Genomic DNA, 27,753 nt, shown 5'->3' with positions numbered 1-27,753 from the left:
GCCCATCCAGTTCCACCCCTGCCATGGGCAGGGACACCTCCCACTGGCTCAGGGGCTCCAAGCCCCATCCAACCTGGCCTTGAACCCCTCCAGGGATGGGGCAGCCACCCCTGCTCTGGGCATCCAGGGCCAGAGCCTCACCACTCTCATAGGGAAGAAAATCCTTCTTATGTCCAGTCTAAATCTGCCCCTCTCCAGTTTATACCCGTTGCCCCTTGTCCTATCACCACAAGCTTTTGTGAACAGTCCCTCCACAGCTTCTTGTAGCCCCTTCAGGTACTGGAAGGTTGCTATAAGTTCTCCTCAGAGCCTTCTCTTCTCCAGGCTGAACAACCCCAACTCTCTCAGCTGAAGCGAAAGCAAAAAAATCAGAGGAGGATGTTCTGTTCAATACCTGCCTGGCCCCACAGATTCTTTGGGTTGGAGGCAGAAGGAGCAAGAACAGAGCTTTGACCCTGAACCTACGATGGAGCAGCACCCCTCAAATCCTCAAACCCCATCTTTTGGCAGCATTTGCGTCAGGTACACGAAGGCTCAGCCTGGACTTCACCTTTCCTACAGCCTGATCTGCAACCTGCAGGGCTGAGGCAAGTGTCGTTGACAGGAATGGCCTCAAGCTCCACCAGGGGAGGTTCAGGCTGGACATCAGGTTAAATTTTTTCACGGAAAGGGTCATTGGGCATTGGCAGAAGCTGCCCAGGGAGGGGGTTGAGTCCCCTTCCCTGGAGGGGTTTAAGGGACAGGTGGATGAGGCGCTGAGGGACATGGGTTAGTGATTGATGGGAATGGTTGGACTCGATGATCCAGTGGGTCTTTTCCAACCTAGTGATTCTGTGATTCTATGATCTCCAACACCAGGCAGTGGAGATGCCGTAGGAGCCGGTGGACGAGCAAAGAAGGGACAAGCAGGCAGCGGGGGCCGGCAGCAGTGACGCAGCAGCCTCTGACGCTGCTCTGGTGTCTGGCAAGAACAGGAATGCAATGCAAAGCACAAGAGATGAAGTGTTTTTTTTCCCCTTAAGGTAAGGAAAGCAAAGCTGCCACCAACCCACGTGGGGTGGGGGTGACATTCACTGCACGCCTGGACGTGTCTCTGCCTCGAACAGAGTTAGGTAGGCTGGGGTGGTTTTTTTTGGCTTAGGCTTTTGTTCCTGTCTGGGGGTGGGATGAGAGCTTGGCACCCGGTTCTTTATCATCTCTTATCCTCTCTGCTGCGAAACACAAGCAGATTTTACCCTCCATGCCTATGTGAAGATGCAGCTGCTGAGCACGATGTCCCAGCAGGAGGGACCCCCAAACCCAGGCTCCTTGGGGGGAGCAAGGTGGCAGAGGAACCCTGCCACCCCAGCCCCCTCCCCGTGCCGTCTCGGCACACTCTCAGCTCTAAGAACACATCTTAAATGATAATTATGTTGGCAGAAACATCGCTGGGACAGTTGTGTAAGTAACCAAGGACACACTGTCCTGGTGGCATGTCCCCAGCATCCAAAAGCTGGGACACCCCAGCTGATACCAGTGCTGACACCGGGCCCAGAGTGTGCCAGTGGTGGTACTGGTGCCGTGCCAAGCTGTACGGATCCCAGAGCTGGTACGGAGCTTGGGACTGTGCTGCTACCGGTACCGGTGCCAGCACCACGCTGCAGCAATCCCGGTGTGGCCGCCCCCTCCCCGTTCCCCCCTCCGGACTCGGCACTGGGGAGACCACTCTTTGAATCCTGGGGTCAGTTCTGGGCCCCTCACCACAAGAAGGATGTTGAGGCTCTGGAGCGAGTTCAGAGAAGAGCAACGAAGCTGGGGAAGGGGCTGGAGAACAAGAGGAGCGTCTGAGAGAGCTGGGGCTGTTCAGCCTGGAGAAGAGGAGGCTGAGGGGAGACCTCATTGCTCTCTGCAACTCCCTGGAAGGAGGTTGTGGAGAGGAGGGAGCTGGGCTCTTCTCCCAAGGGACAGGGGACAGGACGAGAGGGAATGGCCTCAAGCTCCACCAGGGGAGGGTCAGGCTGGACATTAAGGAGAAATTTTTCACAGAAAGGGTGATTGGTCCCTGGCAGAGGCTGCCCAGGGAGGGGGTTGAGTCCCCTTCCCTGGAGGGGTTTAAGGGACGGGTGGACGAGGCGCTGAGGGACACGGGTTAGTGATTGATGGGAATGGTTGGACTCTATGTTCCGGTGGGTCCTTTCCAACCCGGTTATTCTATGATTCTCTGATTCTCCCGGTCCCCCCTCCCCGTGCCGGTGCCGCCCCGCCGGTGCCTCTCCCCCCGCCCCCAGCGCCGCCCCCGGGCTATAAACCCCCGGTGGGCGCCGCCGGGTCCCCATCCCGATGGCGGCGGCGGCGGCGGCTCCTCCGGTTTCGTGCGGCGAGCGGCGCCCGGAGCGCGTTGACCGCGGCGGCGGCGGCGGCGGCGAGCCGGACCCCGGTAGCCGCGGGCGAGCCGGGTCCCTGGAGCTGGCGGCGGCGCGGCGGCGGCTGGTGGCGGCCGAGGGGCGGCGGCGGGCGGCGGCCGAGCTGGAGGGCCGGGTGCTGGCGGTGCACTGCGCGCTGCGCCACGCCGAGCTGCGCCTGGCCGCCCGCGCCGAGGCCCTGGGCCGCCTCGGGGCCGGCGTGGCCCAGGCCCAGCTGGCGCTGGCGGCGCACACGCAGCGGCTGCAGAAGGGGCTGCGCCGCCGCCCCGGGGCCCGGGCCCGGCCCGCCGCCCTCCTCGCCGCCGCCCGAGCGCTCCGCAGCTGCGTGCCCTGCGCGGCCCCCGCGCGCCGCCTGCCCGCCTCCCCGCGCAGCCCCGCCTAGGCGGGAACGGCGGCCGCGCGCGGTGCGGAGCCCGGCGAGCCCCGCTCCGCCGAGGGGGCTGCGCGGATTGCGGGCCCCGCGACCCCCCGCTCCGCCTAGGAACAGCGAGGGGCTGCGCCGATTGCGTACCTTGCGACCCCCGGCTCCGCCTAGGAACAGCGAGGGGCTGCGCACATTGCGTGCGCTGCGACCCCCGCTCCGCCTAGGAACAGCGAGGGGCTGCGCGGATTGCGTACCCTGCGACTCCTGTTCTGCCTAGGGACTGCGCACATTGCGTACCCTGCGACCCCCGCTCCGCCTAGGAACAGCGAGGGGCTGCGCGGATTGCGTGCCCTGCGACCCCTGCTTCGCCTAGGGGGGAACGGGGTCTGCGCACGTTGCGTACCCTGCGACCCCCGCTCCGCCTAAGGATAACGGGGGCTGCGCGGATTGCGAACCCCACCACCTCCCTGCTCCGCCTAGGGACAGCGGGAGCTGCGCCGATTGCGTACCCTGCGATCCACCCCCGCTCCGCCTAGGAAGAGCGAGGGGCTGCGCATCGGGAGCTGCGCCGATTGCGTACCCTGCGACTCCTGTTCTGCCTAGGGGCTGCGCGGATTGCGTACCCTGCGACCTCCCGCTACGCGCAGCCCTGCCTAGAGGGGAACGGGGGCTACGCAGTTTACGTACCCTGCGACCCCCCCTCCCCCTCGCTGAGGGGTGAGCAGGGGCTGGGGAGGCTGAGGGGCTCAGGGACCCTGCGGGGTGGTGGGGGGTTCATTGAGTCTGAAGCCCTGGGGAGCTGGAAGGGTTGGGACTTGGAAGGGTTTTGGGGTTTCGAGGACTTTATGAGGTTGGGGGACACAGCAGAGTCTGGGGGTCCCCAGGGACCCTGCAGGCTGGGGGCATCCTGTGAGGTTTGGGGGTCCTGGAGACCCTGAAGTCTTTGGAGGACTGTGTAGGTTGGGGGGATCCTGTAGGGTCTGGAGTCTGGGGGGAGGTCCTGGGGAACCTGATGAGTGTAGGCGAGTCTTGGGGGCCCTACAGGGTGGGGGGACTCATGGGTTGTGACCCTGCAGGGTCCTGGAGACCCTGGAGGGTTTGGGGGACCCTACAGGGTAGGGGGACTGATGAAGTGGGACCCAGCAGGGTTTGGGGGTCCTGAGGACCCTGTGAGGCGGGGGGATCCAGCAGGGTTCTGGGGACTTCCATGGGGTGGGACTCTGCAGGGTGTGGGGCTCCTGGGGAGACCCAGCAGGGTTTGGGGGTGCCAAGGGGTCCGACAGGGTGTGTGTGTGTGGGGTCTCAGCAGGGTCTGGGGTCCATGAAGTCCTGGGGAGCCTGATGGTTTGGGACCCAGCAGGCTGGGAAGACTTAGATTTCCCTTGGGGTCCCAGGAGGATCCTGCAGGGTCTGGGGGATCCAGCAGAGTCTGGGAACCTCAGTGGTGGCCTGAAGAATCTAGGTGGGGGGTGGGGGGGGTCCCTGGAGGACCCGGTGGGGGGCTAGGGTTGTGCAATGAGGTTGAGGGACCCTGCAGGGTCTGGGGTCCCTGTAGGACCTTTTGCTGGGTCTGGGGGATGTTCATGGGGCAACCTGCTGTCAGCACCCCCAGCCTAGTCTGGGGTCCCCAAAGGCAGCGGGTTCAAGGCAGCTGCTGTGGGGCAGGGCCCCTTCCCTGCATGAGCCCCACTGACCTTGGGCCAGCAGGACACTGATGGGACTGTCTCTTGCGCCGGGGGTGGGTGCAGCCTCAACATACACCCGTGAAGGACTTGGTGGGGGAATTGAGGGGGCTTGGGGTCTGCCCTTCCCGGATGGTGGTTTTGGCTCTGGACTGTGCGCTCTGGTGGGGTCAGACAGCGGAAGAGAACTGGTCCTCGTGATGGCACCGGCACTGTTTGCCTCCCACCGAGCTGGGTTTTTGGGACTGAATCATAGAATCACCAGGTTGGAAGAGACCCACAGGATCATCGAGTGCAACCACGACCGGGGGTGATGCTTGAAGCCTCCCTGTGCCTCCAGCAAGACTCCTTGGACACCCCTGATATCACCCTGCGGCAGAACTTGTCACTGTGGGCTCCAGAGGGGTGAGAAGATGCAAGGATACGGAGCTGGGCTCAGGATGAAGTGTTCTCTGGGCAGGAGGCTTGTGCAGAGCCCTGTGCTGTCCCCATTGTTGTGCCACCAACCCTGAGCCGGCCTCGGGATGAAGGGCTCGGACCTGACAGCATCATCTTGTCCCTGCTGGGAACTGCAGCTGGCCAAGCCCTCCACAAGCCTGCTCCTTTGTCGGACACAGCCGCAGCGTTCGCCGTCCTCGGACTCACAGCATCCCCCAGCCGAGCCACCGAAACAGGGTCTTGCTTTGCGCCAAGCTTTCACAGTGGCTTTCCCCCAAGGCTGCATGAATCCCTTGCCCTAAAAAGCCATAACTCGCTCCCCCCTTTATTTATTTATTTATTTTTTAAATTAAAAAAAAAACAACCAACCCACTTTATTTGGTTGGGGGGGTGGGATTTCACTGACTCATGAATGTGCTGCGACTACCTTGGTGTGAGACAGCAGGTCTGTTGTGTAACCCTCGCTTCTTGCCTCTGCTGCAGGGCTCAAGCAGAAGTAAACTTTGATTATATTTTATTCATGACATGCAGTGTCCTTATGTGCTGGTTGGAATAGAACCGAGAGGGTGATTAGAATGGGGATTAGCAAATTAAATCCCAATAATGGCATATAATTATCGCCAGAGTGGATTTCTCTGAATTGTTGACCTCTTCCTTCCTCTGAGTGCGTGGGGAAGTGGAAAATGTGTTAGGAGCTGCCTGAAGCATGGGGGTCTCTACCAAGCACCCCAGATTTATTTATATATATATATATATATATATATAAAATATATATATACAGACATAGTCTGTCCCAGTAAATTCATATGAGGTCACAAATATCCTCCTAGAAGGTACAATGTGCATGTGACTGTGCAGAAATTGGGTGGTGGAGGAATATTTGAGCAACCAGCCTGACTCCACGGTCAGGCACTGTGGGAGCGTGGGGGGTGGAAATGCATCTCTCCTGTTAGTCCCTGTTTTCAAACAGTTATTTAGGGGTTTGTGCTACCCTACACAGAGCCCTGTATCCTCAGCACTGGAAGGAGTGAGTCTAGAGGAGGCCGTGGGGATGATCTGAGGGGTAGAACATCTTTGCTGTGAGGACAGGCTGAGAGTTGGGGTTGTTCAGGCTGCAGAAGAGAAGGCTCTGAGGAGACCTTTTAGCAACCTCCCACTACCTGAAGGGGCTACAAGAAGCTGGGGAGGGACTGTTTACAAAGGCTTGGAGTGACAGGATGAGGGGCAATGGGGATAAACTGGAGAGGGGTAGATTTAGACTAGACATAAGGAAGAATTTCTTCACTATGAGAGCGGTGAGACCGTGGAACAGGTTGCCCAGAGCAGTGGTGGCTGCCTCATCCCTGGAGGGGTTCAAGGCCAGGTTGGATGGGGCTTGGAGCCCCTGATCCAGTGGGAGGTGTCCCTGCCCACAGCAAGGATTGGGACTGGATGGACTTTGAGGTCCCTTCCAACCCAAACCATTCTGATATCTTCTCAACGCCCCCTCATTTCTGTCCCTTCACTAAACCGCTGCCTGCTGGAGGTTTCCCGTGTCTGCACAACCATAATCCCAACCAGGAGGTGATTCCCCAAGCCGGGTGGGGAGCTCGCTGCTAATAGCAGCTTACAGGTCTCAGCCAGGAGAAGGGATGCATTATCTCTCCCAGGCTTACAATTAATAGTATGAAATGCACAGCTTGGGCTTAAATCCCTTGGGTTTTTTTCCCTCCCCAGTGATTATTTGCAAATCAGCTTTTGACCTGATTAGAGCAGAACCTGCTTAAAGGAATTGCAGGGGAAGACCTTAACAAAAATACATCAACTCCATTAAATCAGTAATACCAAAATTGTTCAAAATCCTTCAATGGAGCAGTTCCTCCCCAACCTCCTGTCTCGCTTTCATCCTACTTTGTGTTCCTGCAGCATGTTTAGCTGGAACACGACATCTATTACAATTCAGATGCTTATTCCCATTTTCCCACTGGGAAGGGGAGGTTGATATGGTTAGTGAGGACAGAAAGGTTGGTGGAAGGGCAGGAAGGGATCCCAGGTGCCTTCACAGCTCCACCCTGCAAATAAGTGCAGATTTAGCTGAAATAAGGATACCAGACTTCTCCAGGTCCCCAGGGAGAGCCACACTCAGGATTTCAAAGGACAGGGAAAGGCTCTTGGGGTCCCCTCTGCCTCCCAGGACAGGGGGATGGTTGTACTCCTACCTGGCTTTCAAAGCAGAGGAGCAGCAGCTCTCCAGGCTGATGCTGGAGCAGGACGTGATACTTATTTTAGGGAGAATAATAACAACGTGAACTGCAATGTGTGCTCCCAGCCCAGAAACCAACCGTGTCCTGAGCTGCACCCGAAGCGGTGAAACCAGCAGGGAAGGAGGAGATTCTGCCCTCTGCTCTGTGAGACCCACCTGGAGCCCTGGGTCCAGTTCTGGAGCCCTCAGCACAGGGGGGACATGGAGATGATCCAAGGGCTGGAGCATCTCTGCTATGAGGACAGGCTGAGAGAGTTGGAATTGTTCAGCCTGGAGAAGAGAAGACTGCGAGGAGACCTTAGAGCAGCTTCCAGGGCTGAAAGGGGCTCCAGGAAAGCTGGGGAGGGGCTCTTGATCAGGGAGGGCAGGGATGGAACAAGGGGGAATGGTTTTGGACTGAAAGAGGAGAGATTGAGGTGAGATCTTCGGAAGAAATGTTCTCCTGTGAGGGTTGGGGAGGCCCTGGCCCAGGTTGCCCAGAGCAGTGGAGGCTGCTCCATCCCTGGAGGGGTTCAAGGCCAGGTTGGATGGGGCTTGGAGCCCTTGATCCAGTGGGAGTTGTCATCCAGAGATCTTCAAGAGACCATCCAGAGACCATCCTAGTTTTTTTTTGTGGGTGACCTGGCCATGTACAGCCCAGGAGCCCTGTGCCACCCCCAGAAAGCTCTGGCAGATGCTGTCAACCAGGCTTCTCATGCACAACGGGGACCGCAGCAAAGTCCTGCTGGAGGGCTTTGGGCCCTTCTGAGGTGCAGACGCAGGGGGGAAAGCGCAAACCACGTCCAGCACAAGCTCAGAGGGAAAACAGAGCAGAACCCTAATCCTTTACTTGGCACTGGTGAGACTGGTCCTCGAATCCTGTGTTCAGTTCTGGCCCCTCACCACAAGAAGGATGTTGAGGCTCTGGAGCGAGTCCAGAGAAGAGCAGCGAAGCTGGGGAAGGGGTTGGAGAACAAGAGGAGCAGCTGAGAGAGCTGGGGGTGTTTAGCCTGGAGAAGAGGAGGCTGAGGGGAGACCTCATTGCTCTCTGCAACTCCCTGAAAGGAGGTTGTGGAGAGGAGGGAGCTGGGCTCTTCTCCCAAGTGACAGGGGACAGGACGAGAGGGAATGGCCTCAGGCTCCACCAGGGGAGGGTCAGGCTGAACATTAGGATAAAATTTTTCGTGGAAAGTGTCATTGGGCAGTGTCAGAGGCTGCCCAGGGAGGGGGTTGAGTCCCCTTCCCTGGAGGGGTTTAAGGGATGGGTGGACGAGGTGTTGAGGTGGATGGTTTAGTGATTGATGGGAACGGTTGGACTCGATGATCCGGTGGGTCTCTTCCAACCTGGTGATTCTATGATTCTGTGATCCTTTGCTGCCTGCCCTGGTGAGCAGCCCCTGTCCTGGGAGCACAGGGCTTTACATAACCCCGCTCGCCTTCCTGCCGTTACATAAAGAGCACCGACACTTGTGGGTTTTATGAGATTATTTCGTTACAGACTTTCTGGGAAAAATCAAATTAATGTGGCATGTTAATACCTAAGCCCAGCTCCTCTCCTTTCCGCTGTTAATTCCTTTGGGTTCGTCCCAGTGACACATGTTGGCACGAGGCTGGTGCCAGGAAAGGGACAGAAACTTCCTAGGCTAAAATGCCACCAAGAGGCTGGTGGGAGAGAGATGGAGGGGGACAGGGAGGGTGTGAGAGATGGAGGGGGACAGGGAGGGTGAGAGAGAGATTGAGGGGGACAGGGAGGGTGAGAGAGAGATTGGGGGGACAGAGAGGGTGTGAGAGTGATGGAGGGGGACAGGGAGGGTGTGAGAGAGATTGGGGGGGACAGGGAGGGTGTGAGAGAGATTGAGGGGGACAGGGAGGGTGAGAGAGAGATTGAGGGGGACAGGGAGGGTGTGAGAGATGGAGGGGGATAGGGAGGGTGTGAGAGATGTGGAGAGAGGGGAAAAGGGACAGGGAGAGGGTGATGGAGAGAGGGGAAAGGGACAGGGAGAGGGTGATGGAGAGAGGGGAAAGGGACAGGGGGAGGATGATGGAGAGAGGGGAAAGGGACGGGGGAAGGTGATGGAGAGAGGGGAAAGGGACGGGGGAAGGTGATGGAGAGAGAGGAAAGGGACAGGGAGAGGGTGATGGAGAGAGGGGAAAGGGACAGGGAGAGGGTGATGGAGAGAGGGGAAAGGGACGGGGGAAGGTGATGGAAGGGATCGGAAAGGGAAGGTGCCAGAGCGATGGGGAGGGAGGGCCAGGGCTGTCCCCCCTGCAGTTCCTCGGGTCGGGTCCAGGACAGAGTCGCCAGAGGGCACTCTAGGAGCCGCTCAGCAGCCCGGCGGTACCCGGGGACGAGCAATTGTCGGGCTCCAGCCCCGGCAATAGGGTCCCCACCAGCCCCCCGGCTCTCCCCTTTCCCCTCAGCACACCCCAGCCCTGCCTCTTCCCCCCAGCACCCCCTATAAACCACCCCTACCCCCAGCACCCCCTCCATTTCCCCCCTTCTCCCCAGCTCTCCCCCTTCCCCTCATCACTCCTCTTCCTCCCAGCAGCCCCCCTATCTCCCTGCTTCCCCCCAGCTCTTCCTCCTTCTCCCCAGCATCCCCCCAGCTCTCCCTCAGCTCTTCCTTCTTCCCCCAGTATCCCCAGCCTGACCCCTTCCCCCCATCACCCCCAGCTCTTCCTCTTCCCCCCAGCACTCCCTCTATCACCCCTTCTCCCCCAGCACCCTCAGATCTTCCTCCTTCCCCCCAGCACCCCCCCCCAGCTCTCCTGCTGGCCCCCAGCTCTCCCCCTTCCCCTCCGCAGCCCCCAGCTCTCCCCACATCCCCCTAGCTCTCCCCCAGATATTCCTCCTTCTCCCCCTTCCCCCCAGCTTTCCCTGCTTCCCCCCAGCACCCCCTTCCCCCAGCACCCCCAGCTCTTCTCCTCTCCCCAGCACCCCCCTTGCTCTTCCTCCTTCTCCCCAGCACCCCCTGGGCTCTCCCCTTTCCCCCAGCACCCCCCCAGCTCTTCCTCCTCCTCCCCAGCACCCCCCAGCTCTCCTCCTTCTCCCCAGCACCCCCCTAGCTCTTCCTCCTCCTCCCCAGCACCCCCCTAAATCTCCTCCTTCCCCCAGCACCCCCCCAGCTCTCCTCCTTCTCCCCAGCACCCCCCAGCTCTCCCCCTTCACCTCTATCTCCCCCCACCTTCTCCCCAGGCTCTCCCCTTTCCCTAGAAGCCCCCAACTTGCCTCCTTCCCCCCTAGCACCACCCCCCCAGCTCTCCTGCTCCCCCCCAGCTCTCTCCCCTCTCCCCTGCATCCCCCCCGCTCTCCCCTCCCCACATTTCCCTGCTCAGAACTCTATATTAGCACTTAAATACATTTCCCCCAGCCCACCACCCCCCCCAATACACTTTCCACCTGGAACCTCCCCCCCCCAGTCTCCCTTTCACGCTCTCTCCAGCCTTTACTCCTTTAAGAGGAGTAACAGCCCCAATGAGCCACAGAGAGGGGGGGAATTGCCCCCCTTGGCTCCCTCCCAGGGGCTGGAGGTCACTACACGGGGACTTTGGCTTCTTTCTGTTCTTTGGCCAGGGGACACTGTGCCTGGGGTGGCTGCAGGGGCTGAGCGTGTGACACAAGGCTGGGAACACACCTGGATGTGTGTGGTTTTTTTTACTTCTTTTCAGCTCATGGACACCCTTGTGCTTCAACCCCCAGAGCAGAGGTGCTAAAAATCACAGAATCATGGAATGGTTTGGGGTGGAAGGGACCTCAAAGCTCATCCAGTTCTAACCCCCAACACCTCCCACTGGATCAAGGGCTCCAAGCCCCATCCAACCTGGCCTTGAACCCCTCCAGGGATGGGGCAGCCACCACTGCTCTGGGCAACCCTCACGAGAAAACTTTTCTTCCTAAGATCTCATCTCAATCTCCCTTCTTTCAGCTTCTGCTGGAAACCGTTCCCCCTCATCCTCTCCCTGACCAAGAGCCCCTTTCCAGCTTTCCTCTAGCCCAATACATGCCAATAAATCCCCTCTTCTCAGTCAGGTTGCTCCATGCCTGCTCAGAACCCCCAACAAGGACCTGAGGACCAGACCCAAGGGACAGGGAGTCACCATGGGATTTGAAGCCACCCCATCCCCTGCGTGAAGCCCTGGAGTGGTGGAGGTGGGAGATGCTGTGCGAGGCCATTTGGGTGACACAGGTGGGAGCAGAAACCCCTTGTCCCCACCACCCCGTTTGCTCCTGTTCCACCTACGCAGCATCCCCAGCCCCGTGCTGTCCCCGTGTCCCCATCCAGGCTCTCGCCCTGGCTCTGATGGGCTTCCAGGTCTCGTGAGCCTGTTCCTGCTGTGCCTGGCCACGCGTTGCCTTACTGTGCTAAGCACGTCTTGGTCCAGTTCTCTCTTTCCCGTTAAAGCTCTTTAAGTCACTGATCTGGTTAAACCTTAGCGATCGGTTTGTTTTGCTCTGCAAGTTAATGTGCCTAATTCCAGCCCGGCTTACTCCTGACACTCAGCCTGCCGGGTCCCCACGTCCATGTGGGGACAAACGTGGTCACATCGCATCACACATCTCCCTCTGCTCTTGTCCTGAGTGATTTTGACCTCCACAGCCCCACGTGGAGTGGGGTCCCAGGTTGCCCAGAGCAGGGGTGGCTGCCCCATCCCTGGAGGGGTTCAAGGCCAGGTTGGATGGGGCTTGGAGCCCCTGATCCAGTGGGAGGTGTCCCTGCCCATGGCATGGGGTGGGACTGGATGGACTTTGAGGTCCCTTCCAACCCAAACCATTCCATGCCCAGTGTCCCTGGCAGCAAGATGCAGCCAGACACAGGTCATGGATGGACGGCAGCTTTGGACCAGGGTGAAACCCCGCACCGTGGGGTCCACGTGAGCCTGGTGGATCCCCCAGCATCACCTCTCCTGGGGTCCTGCCACATGTACCTCCCTCCCCGGCAGAGCTGGGACGAGGCTTGGCTGCGGTGCCCACCCTCCTTGGCACGGCTGCCCCATGGTGTCCCCTTCACAGACCTTCTCCTCTTGGACAGAGAAACGCAATAGAATACGGCTTCTTTAGCCTGGAGAAGAGGAGGCTGAGGGGAGACCTCATTGCTCTCTGCAGCTCCCTGAAAGGAGGTTGTGGAGAGGAGGGAGCTGGGCTCTTCTCCCAAGGGACAGGGGAGAGGACGAGAGGGAATGGCCTCAAGCTCCACCAGGGGAGGTTTGGGCTGGGTATCATGAAAAAATATTTCACGGAAAGGGTCATTGGGCAGTGGCAGAGGCTGCCCAGGGAGGGGGTTGAGTCCCCTTCCCTGGAGGGGTGTAAGAGGTGGGTAGACGAGGTGCTGAAGGACATGATTTAGTGATTGATAGAATGGTTGGACTCGATGATCCAGTGGGTCTTTTCCAACCTGGTTATTCTATGATTCTATGATTCTTCAGCCTCGTCCCCCTCCCCACACCTCTTCCAAACGTTTGGGTGCTGAGAAAAGTTTTCTCCAAGCGTTTGAACCCTTTTTTTTTAAGGGAATCATGCGAGGAAAGTGGGGTCATTAAGCCTGCTACCTGGGGGCTCGGCGCTGTTGTTTCTCATGACCTTTCTCCTTTCAGGAATGCTGTTGGCAACAGCTGGGACTGTCCAAGCGGTGATTTTCCAGGGTTCAGATATCTCTTCACCTCGCCTCTTCCCTGGGCTTGGCTGAAGCGCCTTGTGAGCCTCTCACCGTGGAGTGGCGTCTCTATTTTCAGCCCCGGCTGCCCTAATCCGATCACACGCCGCCTTCTGTGCTCCCGCCAGCTCCTTCCCAGAGTCCACAGGTGCTTCATGTTACGGGTTTTGGCAGGATCTGGTGTCTCTCCAAGTATTGTGGCTGCAACAGAGGGAAATTATCCTCCCAATCCTCCCAGGAGCTGATCCTGAGCATCCCAGCTCCTTTCCAACAGCATCATTGATTCCCTCCTCCCAGAGGAGCCAAATCCACACCGAGCCCTGGGATGAGCCGGTGGGTCTTTTCCAACCTGGTGATTCTATGATTCTATGAGAGGTGGTGGCGAGAGGTCTGCACCCCAAAATAGCTGCATCACGTCTCCAGCGAAAGGCAAGGGGCGGGTGAGCAGTTTCTCCTTGCTCACTGTCCCGTCTCGTGCACAGAGGGGATCAGGTTCCCCTTGCACCCCCCTAATAGATGGATAAAATATCTACGTATAATTTAATATATTGATCTAAACCATCCAGCCCTGCCGCAGGGACTGTGCGGAGCAGGGGCACTAAAGGAGACAACTCCTCCCCTGCACGTTTTGGCTCTCCCTGCTAATCCTCAGCAATCCCATGGGGTGGGAGACCTGCAACCTGATCACAGTTCATTAAGGGCTTTGAGGAGATTAATTACCAAAAGCACCAGTTCTTGCTTGCAGCTCCCCCTCCTCTGCCTCCCCTGGAGGTCCCTGGGCTCCGTGTCCCCGATATCTGTGAGGATCCCCCAAAATGACAGCGGTTTAATCCTCCAAACCAGCCGGCTTGGGGGTTGAGGATCCCCTGCGAGATGTTAGGGAGAAGAGGCAGCTCTGGATTTTCATCTGTGAGACGGTGGCACCTCCTGGTTCTCCCACGTGGGACTTTTCCCCCATTCTCGTGTCCATGAAATGGGTGGCACCATGACATCAGCAGCCCCGAGCGGGTGCCGAGACTCTGGGAACTGGGGATCGAAGGAACAAAAATCCCATTTATTATTTTTTTTCCCGACCCTCTGGTTGTTCAGGCAGCAAAGTTGACCTGGCGGAGCTGGGAACGGGGTGATTCGGGGCTTGAGTGATCCCAGTGTAGGGGCACGTGGGAGGGATGGAGGGAGGAGAGGGGAAAGGAAGGGAGGGAGAGGTGGAGGGAAGAAGGAAGCAGGGAGAGAGGAAGAGAAATAGGAAGGAAAGGAGGGAGGCAGGAAGGGAGAGAGGGAGGAAGGAATGAGGGCAGAGATGGAGGGAAGAAGGGAAAAAGGAAGGGAGGGAGAGAAGAAGGGAGGGAGGAAGGGAGGTAAGGAGGAAGGAAAGGAGAGAGGAAGGAAGAGAGGAAGGGAGAGAGGAAGAGAGGAAGGAAGGGAGGTAGGGAGGGAGGGAGAGAGGAAGGGAGGGAGGAAGGGAGGAAGGGAGAGAGGGATGAAAAGAGGAAGGGAGGGAGAGAGGGAGGAAGGAAGGGAAGGAGGAAAGAAGGGAGGAAGGGAAGGAGGAAGGGAGGGAAGGAGGAAGGAAGGAAGGAAGGAAGGAAGGAAGGAAGGAAGGAAGGAAGGAAGGAAGGAAGGAAGGAAGGAAGGGAGGGAGGGAGGGAGGGAGGGAGGAAGGAAGGAAGGGAGGGAGGAAGGAAGGAAGGAAGGGAGGAAGGGAAGGAGGAAGAGAGGAAAAGAGGGAGGAAGGAAGGGAGGAAGGGAAGGAGGAAGGGAGGAAGGAAGGAAGGGAGGAAGGAAGGGAAGGAGGGAGGGAAGGAGGAAGGGAGGAAAAGAGGGAGGAAGGAGGAGGGAAGGAGGAAGGAAGGAAGGAAGGAAGGAAGGAAGGAAGGAAGGAAGGAAGGAAGGAAGGAAGGAAGGAAGGAAGGAAGGAAGGAAGGAAGGAAGGAAGGAAGGAAGGAAGGAAGGGAGGGAGGGAGGGAGGGAAGGAGGAAGGAAGGAAGGAAGGAAGGAAGGAAGGAAGGAAGGAAGGAAGGAAGGAAGGAAGGAGGAAGGAAGGAAGGAAGGAAGGAAGGAAGGAAGGAAGGAAGGAAGGAAGGAAGGGAGGAAGGGAGGAAGGCAGGCAACCCACAGCCCTTTCTTCCCTCTCCCACTCCTGTGGGTGTGACGGACCCGCAGCACCAGCGCGCTCACCCCCGTGCTGGCATCAAGAGCCCCTTGGGATGGAAATAAACCCCCAGGCGGGACCCCCCGGGCACCCTGGGCACCGATACCCAGCGATGTCCCCGGGCTGCGTCAGGCACCGCTGCCGCGCGGCGGGGATGACGCCGGGGACTATATTGGTCAGTGAGAGACCGAAAAGGAATCCATGGAGGGATGCCAAGCGCAGGCTCCTCTTGGCTCTCCCCGTCGCCTCTTATGGAGAGGAGCAGGAGGGAAGAGGGGCCGGGAGCAGCTCCCGTTATGGAGAAACCCTGGGGAAGCCCTGGCTCACACGGGCACCCAGTGGGGCCCCAGCAGGATAACGTGGGGGACAACGTGCTTGGGACGTGCCATAATCCATGGGGACAGACCTGAAAGGTGGCTTGAAGCTGCAGGACAGGGAGTCCTGCATTCATTGAGCTGCTCCCCTAGGGTTTAGGGGTTTCCCCTAGGGAAAAGGACTCATTGCAATAAAGCTCAGAGGGATTTAAACACCAGGAGGACCATGGGCAGGGCTGACACTTTTTATACTACGGCTGATGCCTCCTGGAGAGGAGGAGGAGGAGGAGGAAGAGGTCAGACCAGGTGTTGGTGACCTGGCTGGGAGTAGCCAAGCCATTAACCTGGCCTCACCCTGGGGATTTCCCTTTTCCTAATATTCAATTAGCACTATTATTTGATGCTCAGGGGTCAACCAGTTTCTAGCAAGGACCTGATAGGTGGATACGGGGCACTCGCTGCCGCTGCATCAGACCTCGCCTTTCGAGTAGGCTTGTTCCCATGTGGATTCCAAGAAAAACTGGGAAGATGGGGAGCACACAGCTCCTGCAGTGATGGAGCAGCATCGGGCTAGTGTCACCATCCCCGTGGTGTCAGGGCAGGAGGGGTTTTTGGACCTAAGCCACGGTCTAGGATGGTTCTGGTTTATAAGTGATGGAAAATGATGCTTTGAGATACTGCAGCTACAGGGAAGATCCGGAGGATATGAACCCTGGAGAGACTAAATGGTATGTGGGACCTTCCCAACCACATCGTGGCCGATGACACCAGTGATGAAGGGTGGCCAGAGTCCAGTGTGCGATGCCCCGCTCCGGCCAAGAAGGCCAAGGGCATCTTGGCTTGGATCAGACACGGCGTGGGCAGGGCCAGGGAGGTTCTTCTCCCTCCGTACTCGGCACTGGTGAGACCGCTCCTCGAATCCTGTGTTCAGTTCTGGGCCCCTCACCACAAGAAGGATGTTGAGGCTCTGGAGCGAGTCCAGAGAAGAGCAACGAAGCTGGGGAAGGGGCTGGAGAACAAGAGGAGCGTCTGAGAGAGCTGGGGGTGTTTAGCCTGGAGAAGAGGAGGCTGAGGGGAGACCTCATTGCTCTCTGCAACTCCCTGAGAGGAGGTTGTGGAGAGGAGGGAGCTGGGCTCTTCTCCCAAGTGACAGGGGACAGGACGAGAGGGAACGGCCTCAAGCTCCACCAGGGGAGGTTTAGACTGGACATTAGGAAAAATATTTCATGGAAAGGGTGATTGGGCAGTGGCAGAGGCTGCCCAGGGAGGGGGTTGAGTCACCTTCCCTGGAGGGGTTTAAGGGACGGGTGGACGAGGTGCTGAGGGACATGGGTTAGTGTTTGATGGGAATGGTTGGACTCGATGATCTGGTGGGTCTCTTCCAACCTGGTGATTCTGTGATTCTATGATAGCTCAGTGCTGCAATGTGCAATGTTCAACTTCATGCACAGAATACTTTTGGGGTAGATTTGGGGTCCTGCAGGAGCTCTGAGCATCTTTGGCACAGGTGGAAGGACAGAGCCCTGGCAGAGCCAGGCACTGGTGCAGCCCAGGTCCTCCCTGACTCCCCTGCCTGGTGACCAGCAGGGCTTCCCAGGACAAGTTGAGAGGGAGGTCCTTTTGCTGGGGTGCAAATCAAACACCTCTTTGTGCAAACCCGCAGAGCATAAAGAGAGTTGAAACCTGGGCAGCTCAGCATGGTGACAGGTCAGGGTGTAGCTGAACCCCCCCCCACTCCCAGGATTGAGTCCAGCTCCCCAGGAACCTCCCCTCAGAGCCGGGGAAGCGAATGCCCCTGCTCTTTCCCACGTGTTATTGTGCTGTGCAAATATTTGCTTTGGAAAGTGCTGCCTTGCCCTGAGCCCCACAGCCAAGGCTGGACCTGGCAGTTGAGTCCCCTTCCCTGGAGGGGTTTAAGGGACGGGTGGATGAGGCGCTGAGGGACATGGGTTAGTGATTGATGGGAATGGTTGGACTTGATGATCCGATGGGTCTTTTCCAACCTGGTGATTCTATGATTCTATGAAACAACCATCCTGGAGCAGCCTCATGCTCCGGGGATGCTCTGTGGGGGCTCAGGACATTCCTTGGGGAAGGCTGTGGAGATGCTGTCGCAGCCCATGGGGCTTGTGGCTTCGTGGAGGCGACACTCCTCACCCAACCTTTCCTTGGCCACATCCACAGCTCGGACAGCACCCAGCAGAGCTGGAGAGGAGGTCAGCACCCCATCCCACAGCACCCTGGGGTGCAGAGAGCATGGAGACAGGCACGGGGAGCGCTCAGGGTGTCCACACTGGGCTCAGAGAGCCCAGATTCCTAGCAGATGGGCTGGGAAGAACCTTGGAAAGGGCTTGGAAGCTGCTTGAAGGTCTTAGAGGGGAATCCTAGCCTTATTTGTGCTATTTTTCACCCCCTCTTTGCTCTCAGAAAGGCCCTTTTGGCTGGCAGGCAACAGGAGAGGGGTTTATGGATGGGAGCGGTGAGCGGCTGGGGGGTTCAGGGCAGGATTTTGGGGCAGGGGCCCCTGCAGTGTCCGCGTTTCTGGCTCTGCTCGCGCTCCCCAGCCCTGGCCTCCGCGCTGCCGGGAGCCGGACCAGCCCTGGGTGTCTGGGACACTGGCCTTTGTTTCGGAGAATAAAGTTAGCGCTGTTACTCAGCCTGTCGCTATTCCAGCAATTCCTGCCTCCACTTTTTGCTCGGCAGCGAGAAAACATTCCTGCCTGGGGGCTGCCAAGAAAAATACGCACGGGAGGGGGGACACAGGGGTGGGAATTGTGGGATTGTGGGTCCCTCTGGACGAGCATCACACCCCAGCTGTGGGCTGGTGCCTGCTTTCCATCCCCTTCCCAGTGAGCGACACCAGTAACTCATCCCATTAACGCAACGAGTGGTCCCCTGGGTGATCAAACAGCACCCGGGGCACATGGGGACAAGCTGTGTCACCTCTGGTGTGTCCCAGAGGTGAAGCCTTATCGCCCGGTGCCACCGGTTTCCATGGAAAGTTTTGCTGATGCCAACAAGGCTCCCACAGCCCCACTCAGCCACGTTATTTTTCTTACCTGCTTGCGATAGGCAAAGCCAACAGCCCTGCCCTGGGTCATCCCCCCTCGTCCCCAGAACCTGCCACGTCCTCCCACTGCTCCCTCCTGAGTGGAAAAACCCTGATAACCCAGGATGAAAGAACCACCTCAAGAAAAAGCTGTGGCCACTGCTAGCTGAGTTCTGGCTACCAAGCAGCGAGGTGGTGGCTGCAGGCAGGGGATGCGGGTAAGAGCTCGGCGAGGCTGTAGACCATGAGCTGTGGAGCTTGCAATGAAATCGTCGCCTGGTTTCGCTGGGAAAGAGGATGTGGGAGGCTGTGGGCTGCCAGATTTGAGGGGTTCGGCCACTGGCTGCCTTGCCACAGCTGAGCGCATCCAGCCCGTCTGCGGCAATTCCTCTTTCAGTTCTCCCCGGTGCTGGTGGGACGATGAGCAGATGGAGACTTGGAAGTGAAACCCACCAGCAGTGGTTGCACCAGCACCCATCCCATCCTCTGCACGAGGGGAGCCCTAACAGAGAGATTTAGGTGCTACCAACCCCTGTCCTGGCTGGTACCTCCTCCCCACACTGGACTGGAGCTGTAGGACACATCAAACCTCGTGAGAGCTGAGAGTAGGTCCTGCTCCATCCTTTTTCTGGGGCATGGTCCTCTCCGCTCCGCTCCCTCTTATCCCTGGGAGATGCTGGCATTGCATCCTCACCCCATTCTCTGAAAAAACCCGGAGAACAGAACCCCTGCTGCATCCCTACTCCTCCAACCCACTGGAAAGCCTGGTGAGCACCAACAGTTTTGATGTGGCCAAGCAAGGACTCAGCGTTCAGCCCGGGGCAGCACACCCGCAGCTGGGGCTCCGCGCTACAGTGCCCGATCCAGGAACAAAGGGAATTCGGAGAGACCGGGAACGTCCCTTCCCAGCCCCAGGGACATTAAACAAACCCCAAGAGACCATTCTCTCTTTGACAGCCCCGCAGGTCACCCGAGGTTTGATCTACAGCCCAGCGTGGCCCATGGAAAAATTCCCAGTGAGTTTTTTGGATCAGGTCCCTGCTGTTTTCTCCCAGCGGGAGGGTTGCCACAAAGCTGCTGGGACACCACTTGTAGGGATGCAAACCCCCCCAGAGCCTCACTTGTCCTTTCAAAGCCCCTCTGGAGTGGATCGGGGGGTTGTATTTTCCCCACTGCCCTTCTTGCTAAAAGCTTTTAATTACTTCCTACATGTGAGAATATTTGAAGCGTGGCTGCTGAACCAGATGTGCTCAAAGCCTGGAACCATCCTAAATCGAAGCCCAAGGAGCACCGTGAGTTCCCAGGGTCACAACCCCCCGAGCCCCACCACTTACTCCACTTTCAGCTCAAGATTTTAGCCCAAATCAGCACTTGTTATCAAAATATTGGCCAAGGTGAAGCTGAACTTCCACTAGAGAAGAGCTGGTGAGCATTTTGGAGAGAAAATCTCCCAGCCTACGGTGCCCATGGGTCTGGCTGAGCGCGGGATCCACAGGGATCTGCTCATGGGTCTGGCTGAGCTCAGGATCCACAGGGATCTGCTCATGGGTCTGGCTGAGCTCGGGATCCACAGGGATCTGCCCATGGATCTGGCTGAGCTCAGGATCCACAGGGATCTGCTCATGGGTCTGGCTGAGCTCAGGATCCACAGGGATCTGCTCATGGGTCTGGGTGAGCTCAGGATCCACTGGGATCTGCTCATGGGTCTGGGTGAGCTCAGGATCCACTGGGATCTGCTCATGGGTCTGGTTGAGTGTGGGATCCACAGGGATCTGCTCATGGGTCTGGCTGAGCTCGGGATCCACTGGGATCTGCTCATGAGTCTGGCTGAGCTCGGGATCCACAGGGATCTGCTCATGGGTCTGGCTGAGCTCGGGATCCACAGGGATCTGCTCATGGGTCTGGCTGAGCTCAGGATCCACAGGGATCTGCCCATGGGTCTGGCTGAGCCTGGAATGCACCAGGACCCACGTGCAGAGGGAAAAAGCCACATAGTTTTCTTCTTACCACTCTAGCCTGTCAAAGCAGGCAGTAAAACGCTCAAAAACCCAATTAAAGATGTAAAAGCCTCACTTGGCTTTGCACGGCTGCAAGGTTTGCCTATCCTGAGCGAAGCAAAGAGCACGATATTCACATTTTCTGGGGCTTGTGCACTTTAGAAACCCACCAATTTAACTTTCTGATTGCATTATAGCCAAAAGTTATGTTAATATTTCCACCTCTCTCTCCTCAACTCTTTTGATAACCCCCAAGTTATGTACATAAATAACACTGGGATCTCCTGTACTGCACACAGAGCTGGGAGAAAGCGGCCAGGACGCAAAGGTTGCTGTAATCTTGAAATACCTGAAGAACAGGGCACAGTGAGGAGAATTTATTACCTGCTGTCTTGACCTGCTCTGGCCGGGGCTGCCTGAGCCGCAGAGTCACCAGCAAGAAATTCAAACAGAACCACAGAATCACTAAAGCTGGAAAAGTCCTCTCAGCTCAATCAACCCAACCGTCAGCCCAGCCCCACAATGCGTATTAAACCATGTCCCAAAGTGCCACGTCTACAGGGTTTTTGAACCTCTCCAGGGATGGAGACTCCACCACTGCCCTGGGCAGCCTCTGCAAGAGCTTCACCATTCAGTCAGTGAAGAAATTTTTTCCTAATATCCAATATAAACCTCCCCTGGTGCAACTTGAGGCCATTTCCTCATGTCCTATCACTTGTTACTTGGGTGGAGAGCCCAGCACCTACCTGGCTTCAACTTGCTTTCCAGGAGCTGAGGAGAGCGATGAGGTCTCCTCTCAGCTCCCTCTTCTCCAGGCTAAACAGCCCCAGGTCCCTCAGCCGCTTTCATAACCCTTGTTCTCCAGCCCCTTCCCCAGCTCCATGGCCAAATAATCCCACTGAGACCAAATTAGTTGGCTCTGCTGTGGCTTTCCAGGTTTTGGGATGTTTTGGCGCGGGGCACCAGTATGTCCAACCCAGCATGAGCGTGGCATGAGCCAAGTGGTTTAGTGACTGATGGGAATGGTTGGACTCGATGATCCCATGGGTCTTTTCCAACCTGGTGATTCTATGATTCTAAGCCTGGAGACAACAGAGTGGACTGGAGCACAGCACAGGGTCCAGGGACTGATGGGTCCTTATCTCGGCTGGGTCCACGTGCTGACTGCTGCTCCGAGGATGGGCACAGGCTGATCCCACACAGATCCAGCAGCTCCAGCTCCAGCAGCATCTGCTGCAGACGAGGATTTGGGCAGGTGAGTATCTCGAAGCACCTCATCACCTCCTTTTATTTTCCAGCCCATGTCCTGCAAAGGGACAATTAAAAGGTCTTCCCTGGGCGTGACACGTGGCGTGGGGACTCCCAGAGCCACCCAGTCCAGTTTGGGAGGGTGATGTTCCCTACCTGCCACCTGCTCCAGGCTGTCCTCCTGTCCTGGCTGTGGCAGCAGGCTGGTGACAGCCACATGCCCTGCTGATGTGGCTGAGAAGGCAATTCCCACCGGGATGATGCAAACCCTGGGTGCGGGATGACGAGGTGCTTAAGGGATGGGTGGACGAGGCGCTGAGGGACATGGTTTAGTGTTTGATCGGAATGATTGGACTCGATGATCCGCTGGGTCTTTTCCAACCTGGTGATTCTATGATTCTATGAACCTCTGGATGGAGCCATGGGTGACCCCTGCCACCTGGGAGAAGAGCCCAGCTCCCTCCTCTCCACAACCTCCTTTCAGGGAGTTGGAGAGAGCAATGAGGTCTCCCCTCAGCCTCCTCTTCTCCATGACTAGGAGCTCACAGAGCTGCTCCTGTCTAAACAAACTTCTTCATCCTTCCTGATGGACCTCCCTGTGCTGGAACTCCTGGAAAGCCCGGGCGCAGGAGGAGACCCTGGTGAGCGTCCCGTCATTCCAGGGAAAACACCACACCGGTGTCTCCTCATCCCGCAGCCAAGTCCTCCCTGGAAAAGGCCCCGAGAGCACCGGCCTAGCCCAGCCGGGCAGGGCTAATTGAGCTGGCCCGTCTCCCAGCTCCCTGGCCGAGATCACTCAGGGTCAGGCTCGGCTCCGAGCTGGAAGGGCACCCCCTCTCTGGGAACCCCCTCCCCGGCTCCTCCCCAGCCTGCGAGGGGCTGCCAGGGGGCTTTCATAGAATCATGGAATGGGTTGGGTTGGAAGGGACCTCAAAGCCCATCCAGTCCCACCCCTGCCATGGGCAGGGACACCTCCCACTGGATCAGGCTGCCCAAGCCCCATCCAACCTGGCCTTGAACCCCTCCAGGGATGGGGCAGCCACCCCTGCTCTGGGCAACCTGGGCCAGGGCCTCCCCACCCTCACAGCAAAACATTTCTTCCTAAGATCTCATCTCAATCTCCTCTCTTTCAGCTGAAAACCATTCCCCCTCATCCCCTCCCTGCCCTCCCCAGAGCCCCTCCCCAGCTTTTCTGGAGCCCCTTTTAGTACTATGAGGCTGCTCTAAGGTCTCCCCAGAGCCTTCTCTTCTCCAGGCTGAACAACCCCGACTCTCTCAGCCTCTCCTCATACGGGAGATGCTCCAGCCCTTGGATCATCATCGTGGCCTCCCCTGGACTTACTCCAGCAGCTCCATGTCCTTCCTGTGCTTTCAGTTGTAAGCAGGGGGCAGGAGAAGGGCCACAATTCCAGGAGAGCCCAGCACAGTTCCCCTCCTAGGCAGATGTGCCTCATCTGGAAGTCACTGGTGAAGCTGGACTTGGATCCGAGTCCTGTTACAGGCACACTCAGACACTGGGCAGATGATCAGGCTGCCCAGGGAGGGGGTTGAGTCCCCTTCCCTGGAGGGGTTTAAGGGACGGGTGGACGAGGCGCTGAGGGACATGGTTTAGTGATTGATGGGAATGGTTGGACTCGATGATGCGGTGGGTCTCTTCCAACCTGGTGATTCTATGATGCTGGAGCACAGCCCACTCTCTGCTCTCCGAGGGACACCCCGGCACACATGGGTGCGAAGAGAAGGCTCAGCAGCACTCGAGCTCCTTCTGGGAGGCGCAAACTCCTGCTGATGGCTCCACCAAGGAGAAAACCTTGTGCAGGCGATTAAGCTTCACCCCAAAGCAGCCCGGAGGCAAACGCAGGAAGCTGCCAACCTGCAGTTAGAACAGAGAGGAGAAAAGAAACCCAACCCAACCCCTTTTATACCGCAGCCCTCGTGGCATGAGCTGGTGGCCGAGGGAAGCCCTGTAGTCACCTTGCCGGGTTCTCCATCCCGGTGTGGAGCCAATGGCACCTTTGGTGGGGTTCGGGAAGAGGAGGGTGGTGAAGGGAAAAAAGGAGGAAAGGGAACAAGGCAGCAGCCACCGATGGGGCTAATGAGAGGGTGGATTTCCTCAATTATAGGATAATGCCGGTAATCCCGGCTTTCGAAGGTTTAGGCAAGTGACAACTGCTGTGGGCTGAGCCCGATTCCTCCCACCCACGCGACGGCTGAGGAGCCCAGCACCTTCTGTGCTGCGAACCGAGAAGTGGAGCAGCTCCCCGTCTGCCTGTGAACACAAGCCCTGGCACCCATCACCCTCTCTTCCCAGGGGATCTTCCCTTGGCACCTGCTGGAACCCACCAGCTGCCCTGGTGGAGATGGACCCCCCATGCCAGCCCGTCGTGGTGGCTCCTGGGTTCTAGCCGCTGGCGCACTCGAGTCAGCAGTGTCCTCTCACCTCTCCTAGAGGCAGCAGCTGGCTCTTCCCAGCTGCTGGTGGGTTTTCATAGAATCATAGAATCACCAGGTTGGAAAAGACCCATCGGATCATCAAGTCCAACCATTTTTTACACTTACCTGAGGCCACAGGGAGCTGCTGGAGCCACCAAGGAACAACTGCACTGGTGGGAAAGAGCAGCGAGCCCCAGAAACCAGGTGCATCTCAGTTTCTCCTGGGGTCATTGCCTTACGTGGTTGGAATTTCCTTTACTCCATCCAAAGCGATGCCATCGCTATTGCTCCGGCAGCAGGAGAGGCACTTATGGAGCCAGATTTGAAACCTCGTGCTCCCTCATAGTCCTAAAAAAGCCTTGAATGACTCTTTTCTTCTTCCCATGCCAAGGAACGAAGAAAGAGTTGTTTGAAGATAAGAAATGGGATGGATGGCTGAGAGATGGGGCTTGGTTTTGGCATCGGATAAACCACGTTCATCCAGCCAGGAGCCAGCTGGAAAACACCACTTGTCCCTGCAGACTCACCTGTGCAGCTCACGATGGCCTCGGGGTGGATGGGTTGAGGTTGGACATAAGGCAGCCTGCCTGGATCAAACAAATCATCAACTAAATAACTACCAGGTAATTATGGCTATTACTAATGTCTCCAATTCCCTGGGCATTAATGGGAGGCGGAGGGTAGCCAGCCCCTCCCAGGGGTAGGTCACCAGTGACGTGCGATGGTGGTGAGGATGTGCTAACTCACGTTGCTCTGCACCCTCCGTCACGGGCAGCCCGGCAGCACCCGCCGAGCACGAGCTGGACCAGCAGCATCCAGCCCCAGAGGAGCAGGTTGGGTTCAAAGGCTGCGTTCTTTGGGAACGCACGATAAAAAAAAAACCCTGAGCTTCGTGGTAGGAGCGAGCCCAAATCTGCAAAGGACACACACGTTCTGCAGTCCCTCGTAGGGTGGTTGGTGCTGCTGGGAAAGGCTTCATCCCTCCTGCATTCCCACCATCCCCAGTGGAGGGTTTCTTAGCCTTCCCAGAACAGCCGGTGTGGACTAAAACACCCTCAGCGTGACGATGATTCCTTCAGGGACTGATTCTTCTGCGAAAGGGCGTTACTGCGTGGATGCTCAGCCTTTGCAGGGACCATCTTCAGCTGGAGGGGAGGAGGAGCAGGGGAAGAAACTGGCTGAACTCGTTACACTGGTGATAGATGAAAAGGGTGGTTAGTAAGGGCACGTTAACATCATGTCCAGTCTTTAAGGCATGCATCCCGGATCCATTAGGGGAACAGTAGTTAGGTGAGTCACGCTGCGGACATGTGGATTTAACCGGGATTTCAAGCCCAAGCGACCTGTAATTGCATATTAGTAGAGGGATGCTTAAAGTAATCAGCTGTTTCAGCCACGCCAGCCCCACGGGGTGGGGGAAGGGAGGAGGGCTGGAGGGGTGTCCTGCATCCCAGCCCCTCCTGGGATTACAAGGCAAAAATATAGGCCATGCAAACACCCCGGGGAACGCGCTGCTTGGTGGCTTTTCCTTTGAAGGCAGGTTGACACTGCTCTTGCTGAAACCGGGAGGTGATAGCGGCGAGATAAGCAGGGTAAATATGCTGTGGTGGCAGGAGGGGGCAACGATCAACCGCCTGAGCCCCAGAGAGCTGGTCCTGCGCAGAGCGACTCCGAAGAGGGATGTCCCCATCCATCAGCGAAGAGAAGGAGAGGTGGGAACAGCCCTTCCGTACTCAACTCTGACACCCTGGAAAAACTATGTGAGCTCTTAGGAGTGCGAATGCATGTTCTCGCTTGTACGAGGAGAGAGATAACGCATCGCACACCGCCCCGCGCCTCCCCTGGCGCTGCTCCAGCCTAATCCCTGTCTCCAAACCACGGTCCCACCTACAAGTCGTCTTCTGTCCTAGAAATGCCATTATTTCCTCCCTCCGGCATCGCTGAAGGAATGTTCAGTGGGTTGGGGTAGGGGGACACATGGAAACCCCGTCCCATTTCATGTTGTGCAACAGCTCAAGGCTGTAGGGTGACATTTTTACTTCCTTTCCTAAGAAAACATGACTTCACGACCGCTGTCAGTCACTCTCCTTAATAACTTGGGGTGCCAGCAGATGATTTCAACCAAATTTGTCAGAGCCATCAAGTTTCTACAAGCTGAAATGGGTGGCCGGGCACAGGGATCCGCCCAGGCGAGGGAGCAGCACAGCGACCGCAGCTCCCAGCCCCACTTGGCACGCGTGCGGCTCTCATCAGCTACGACTGATGCCGTGACTCGCTCCACCAAAGCGGGAGCTGCTAGAAGAGAAGGAGCAGGGAAGAGCAGGCACCTGGTGAGCCCGTGTTGGCTTTTGCAGAAGCACGTAGGGTTTCTAGGGAGCTGGACGGCTGTCCCATCAGTCATAGAATCATAGAATAACCAGGTTGGAAGAGACCCACCAGATCATCGAGTCCAACCATTCCCATCAAACACTAAACCGCATCGAGCTCTTCTTGAAGGGAACAGGCTGCCCAGGGAGGTGGTTGAGGCACCTTCCCTGGAGGGGTTTAAGGGACGGGTGGACGAGGTGCTGAGGGACATGGGTTAGTGATTGATGGGAATGGTTGGACTCAATGATCCGATGGGTCTTTTCCAACCTGGTGGTTCTATGAACACCTGGGCTTCTGATTCAATGCTGGATGCAAGAAGTCAGAGGTGGGGGAATGAGGCTGATCCAGGGGATTCATGGAACTTCCCACTGCGTCTCCTTGCCGTTAGCCAAAAGCTCTGCAGCAAATCGCATTTGGAGCCGAACCGTGAGAATCCCACGTGTACAGGACAAAAAGAAAGCATTTTAAATGCTCCTCCACCTCCACAGCAGCTCTAACATGAGCTGAAATCCTATTTGTCATACACCCTCCTGAACCAGAACCTCCAGCAGCTGGAGCCAGGAGATAGGAGGGTTCAATGACAGCACATCTCGCACACTGCACAGTTCTATAAACCCTCAGCCCCTAAAGGCTCAGGACCGCGGCAAAAAGGACTGAGTTTGTGCCATCCTCCAGCAGCTCAGCTCCATCCCCACGCCGCAGGGAGCAAACTGCCCTCCCGGTATGTACATCTCAATGAAGCATTTGTCTCGTGCTTGGCACCAGGCACCGGAGCACAAGGGCCCGTGTGCTGCATCGCCTAAACACAGCTATAAATGGAAAGAGGAGCCGCACAGACAGACTGTTCTCTCATTCTGCATGAGCTCAAATAGCAGAGTTAACACCCGCGCTGCCTGAGCTGCTACCGAGGAGGATGGCAGCCGAGAAGAAACGTCTGCGTACTACAAGAGAGAAGCTAATTAGAGAGATTGAGATGCAATTTGAATGCCACGCTGGGTCTAGCTACTCGCCTGCACAGAGACGGTGCCACCCTCGGCATTGAGCTGGCAGATTAAGGACAGCTTAAAGCAGAAAGGTTGGAGCAAGATGCTTCTTGCGTTCTGGAGATTCAAGACAAATTCCTCCCGTTTCAGTGATTTTGGAGCTCTGCCAGATGTCATTCCAGGAGAAAAAACTGCTGTGGGCGAGTCTGCAGATGCAAACCCTGCAGCGCAAGCCCTGGAAACGACCTCAACTGATACAGCACTGAGTATTTTTGGATGTGTCTCAAAGCATCGATCACCCACCAGCTCTCTGCAGAGGTGCCGCAGGGCACGTGCCGTAGTGTCCTGCCCTGCTCAGACTGCAGGATGGGCTTCTCGGCTCCTGACCGCAGTCAGCCTGCCCCTATAACCCAGCCCAGAGCCACGGGCACAGCACCCATGGTCTAAATATA

At 57.4% G+C, this 27,753-nt stretch overlaps 1 protein-coding gene across 1 annotated transcript; it reads left to right on the top strand.

Annotated features, from left to right (window-relative positions):
- The first annotated feature begins 2,319 nt into the window (after nucleotides 1–2,319).
- Nucleotides 2,320–2,784, top strand: TRNP1 (TMF1 regulated nuclear protein 1). The gene has a single exon (XM_069875584.1). It carries the CDS (start codon nucleotides 2,320–2,322, stop codon nucleotides 2,782–2,784), a length of 465 nt encoding a protein of 154 aa, XP_069731685.1.
- The last annotated feature ends 24,969 nt before the right edge of the window (nucleotides 2,785–27,753 follow it).

This window comes from Phaenicophaeus curvirostris, chromosome 23, assembly GCF_032191515.1.
Source record: "Phaenicophaeus curvirostris isolate KB17595 chromosome 23, BPBGC_Pcur_1.0, whole genome shotgun sequence".
NCBI lineage: Eukaryota > Metazoa > Chordata > Aves > Cuculiformes > Cuculidae > Phaenicophaeus > Phaenicophaeus curvirostris.
Note: the sequence above shows the minus strand (reverse complement) of the source record. Positions and strands in the feature narration are given on the sequence as shown.

Bases quoted from the DNA above. Each gene is read 5' to 3' on its own strand.
- TRNP1 (XM_069875584.1), top strand. From the start codon at position 2,320: ATGGCGGCGGCGGCGGCGGCTCCTCCGGTTTCGTGCGGCGAGCGGCGC.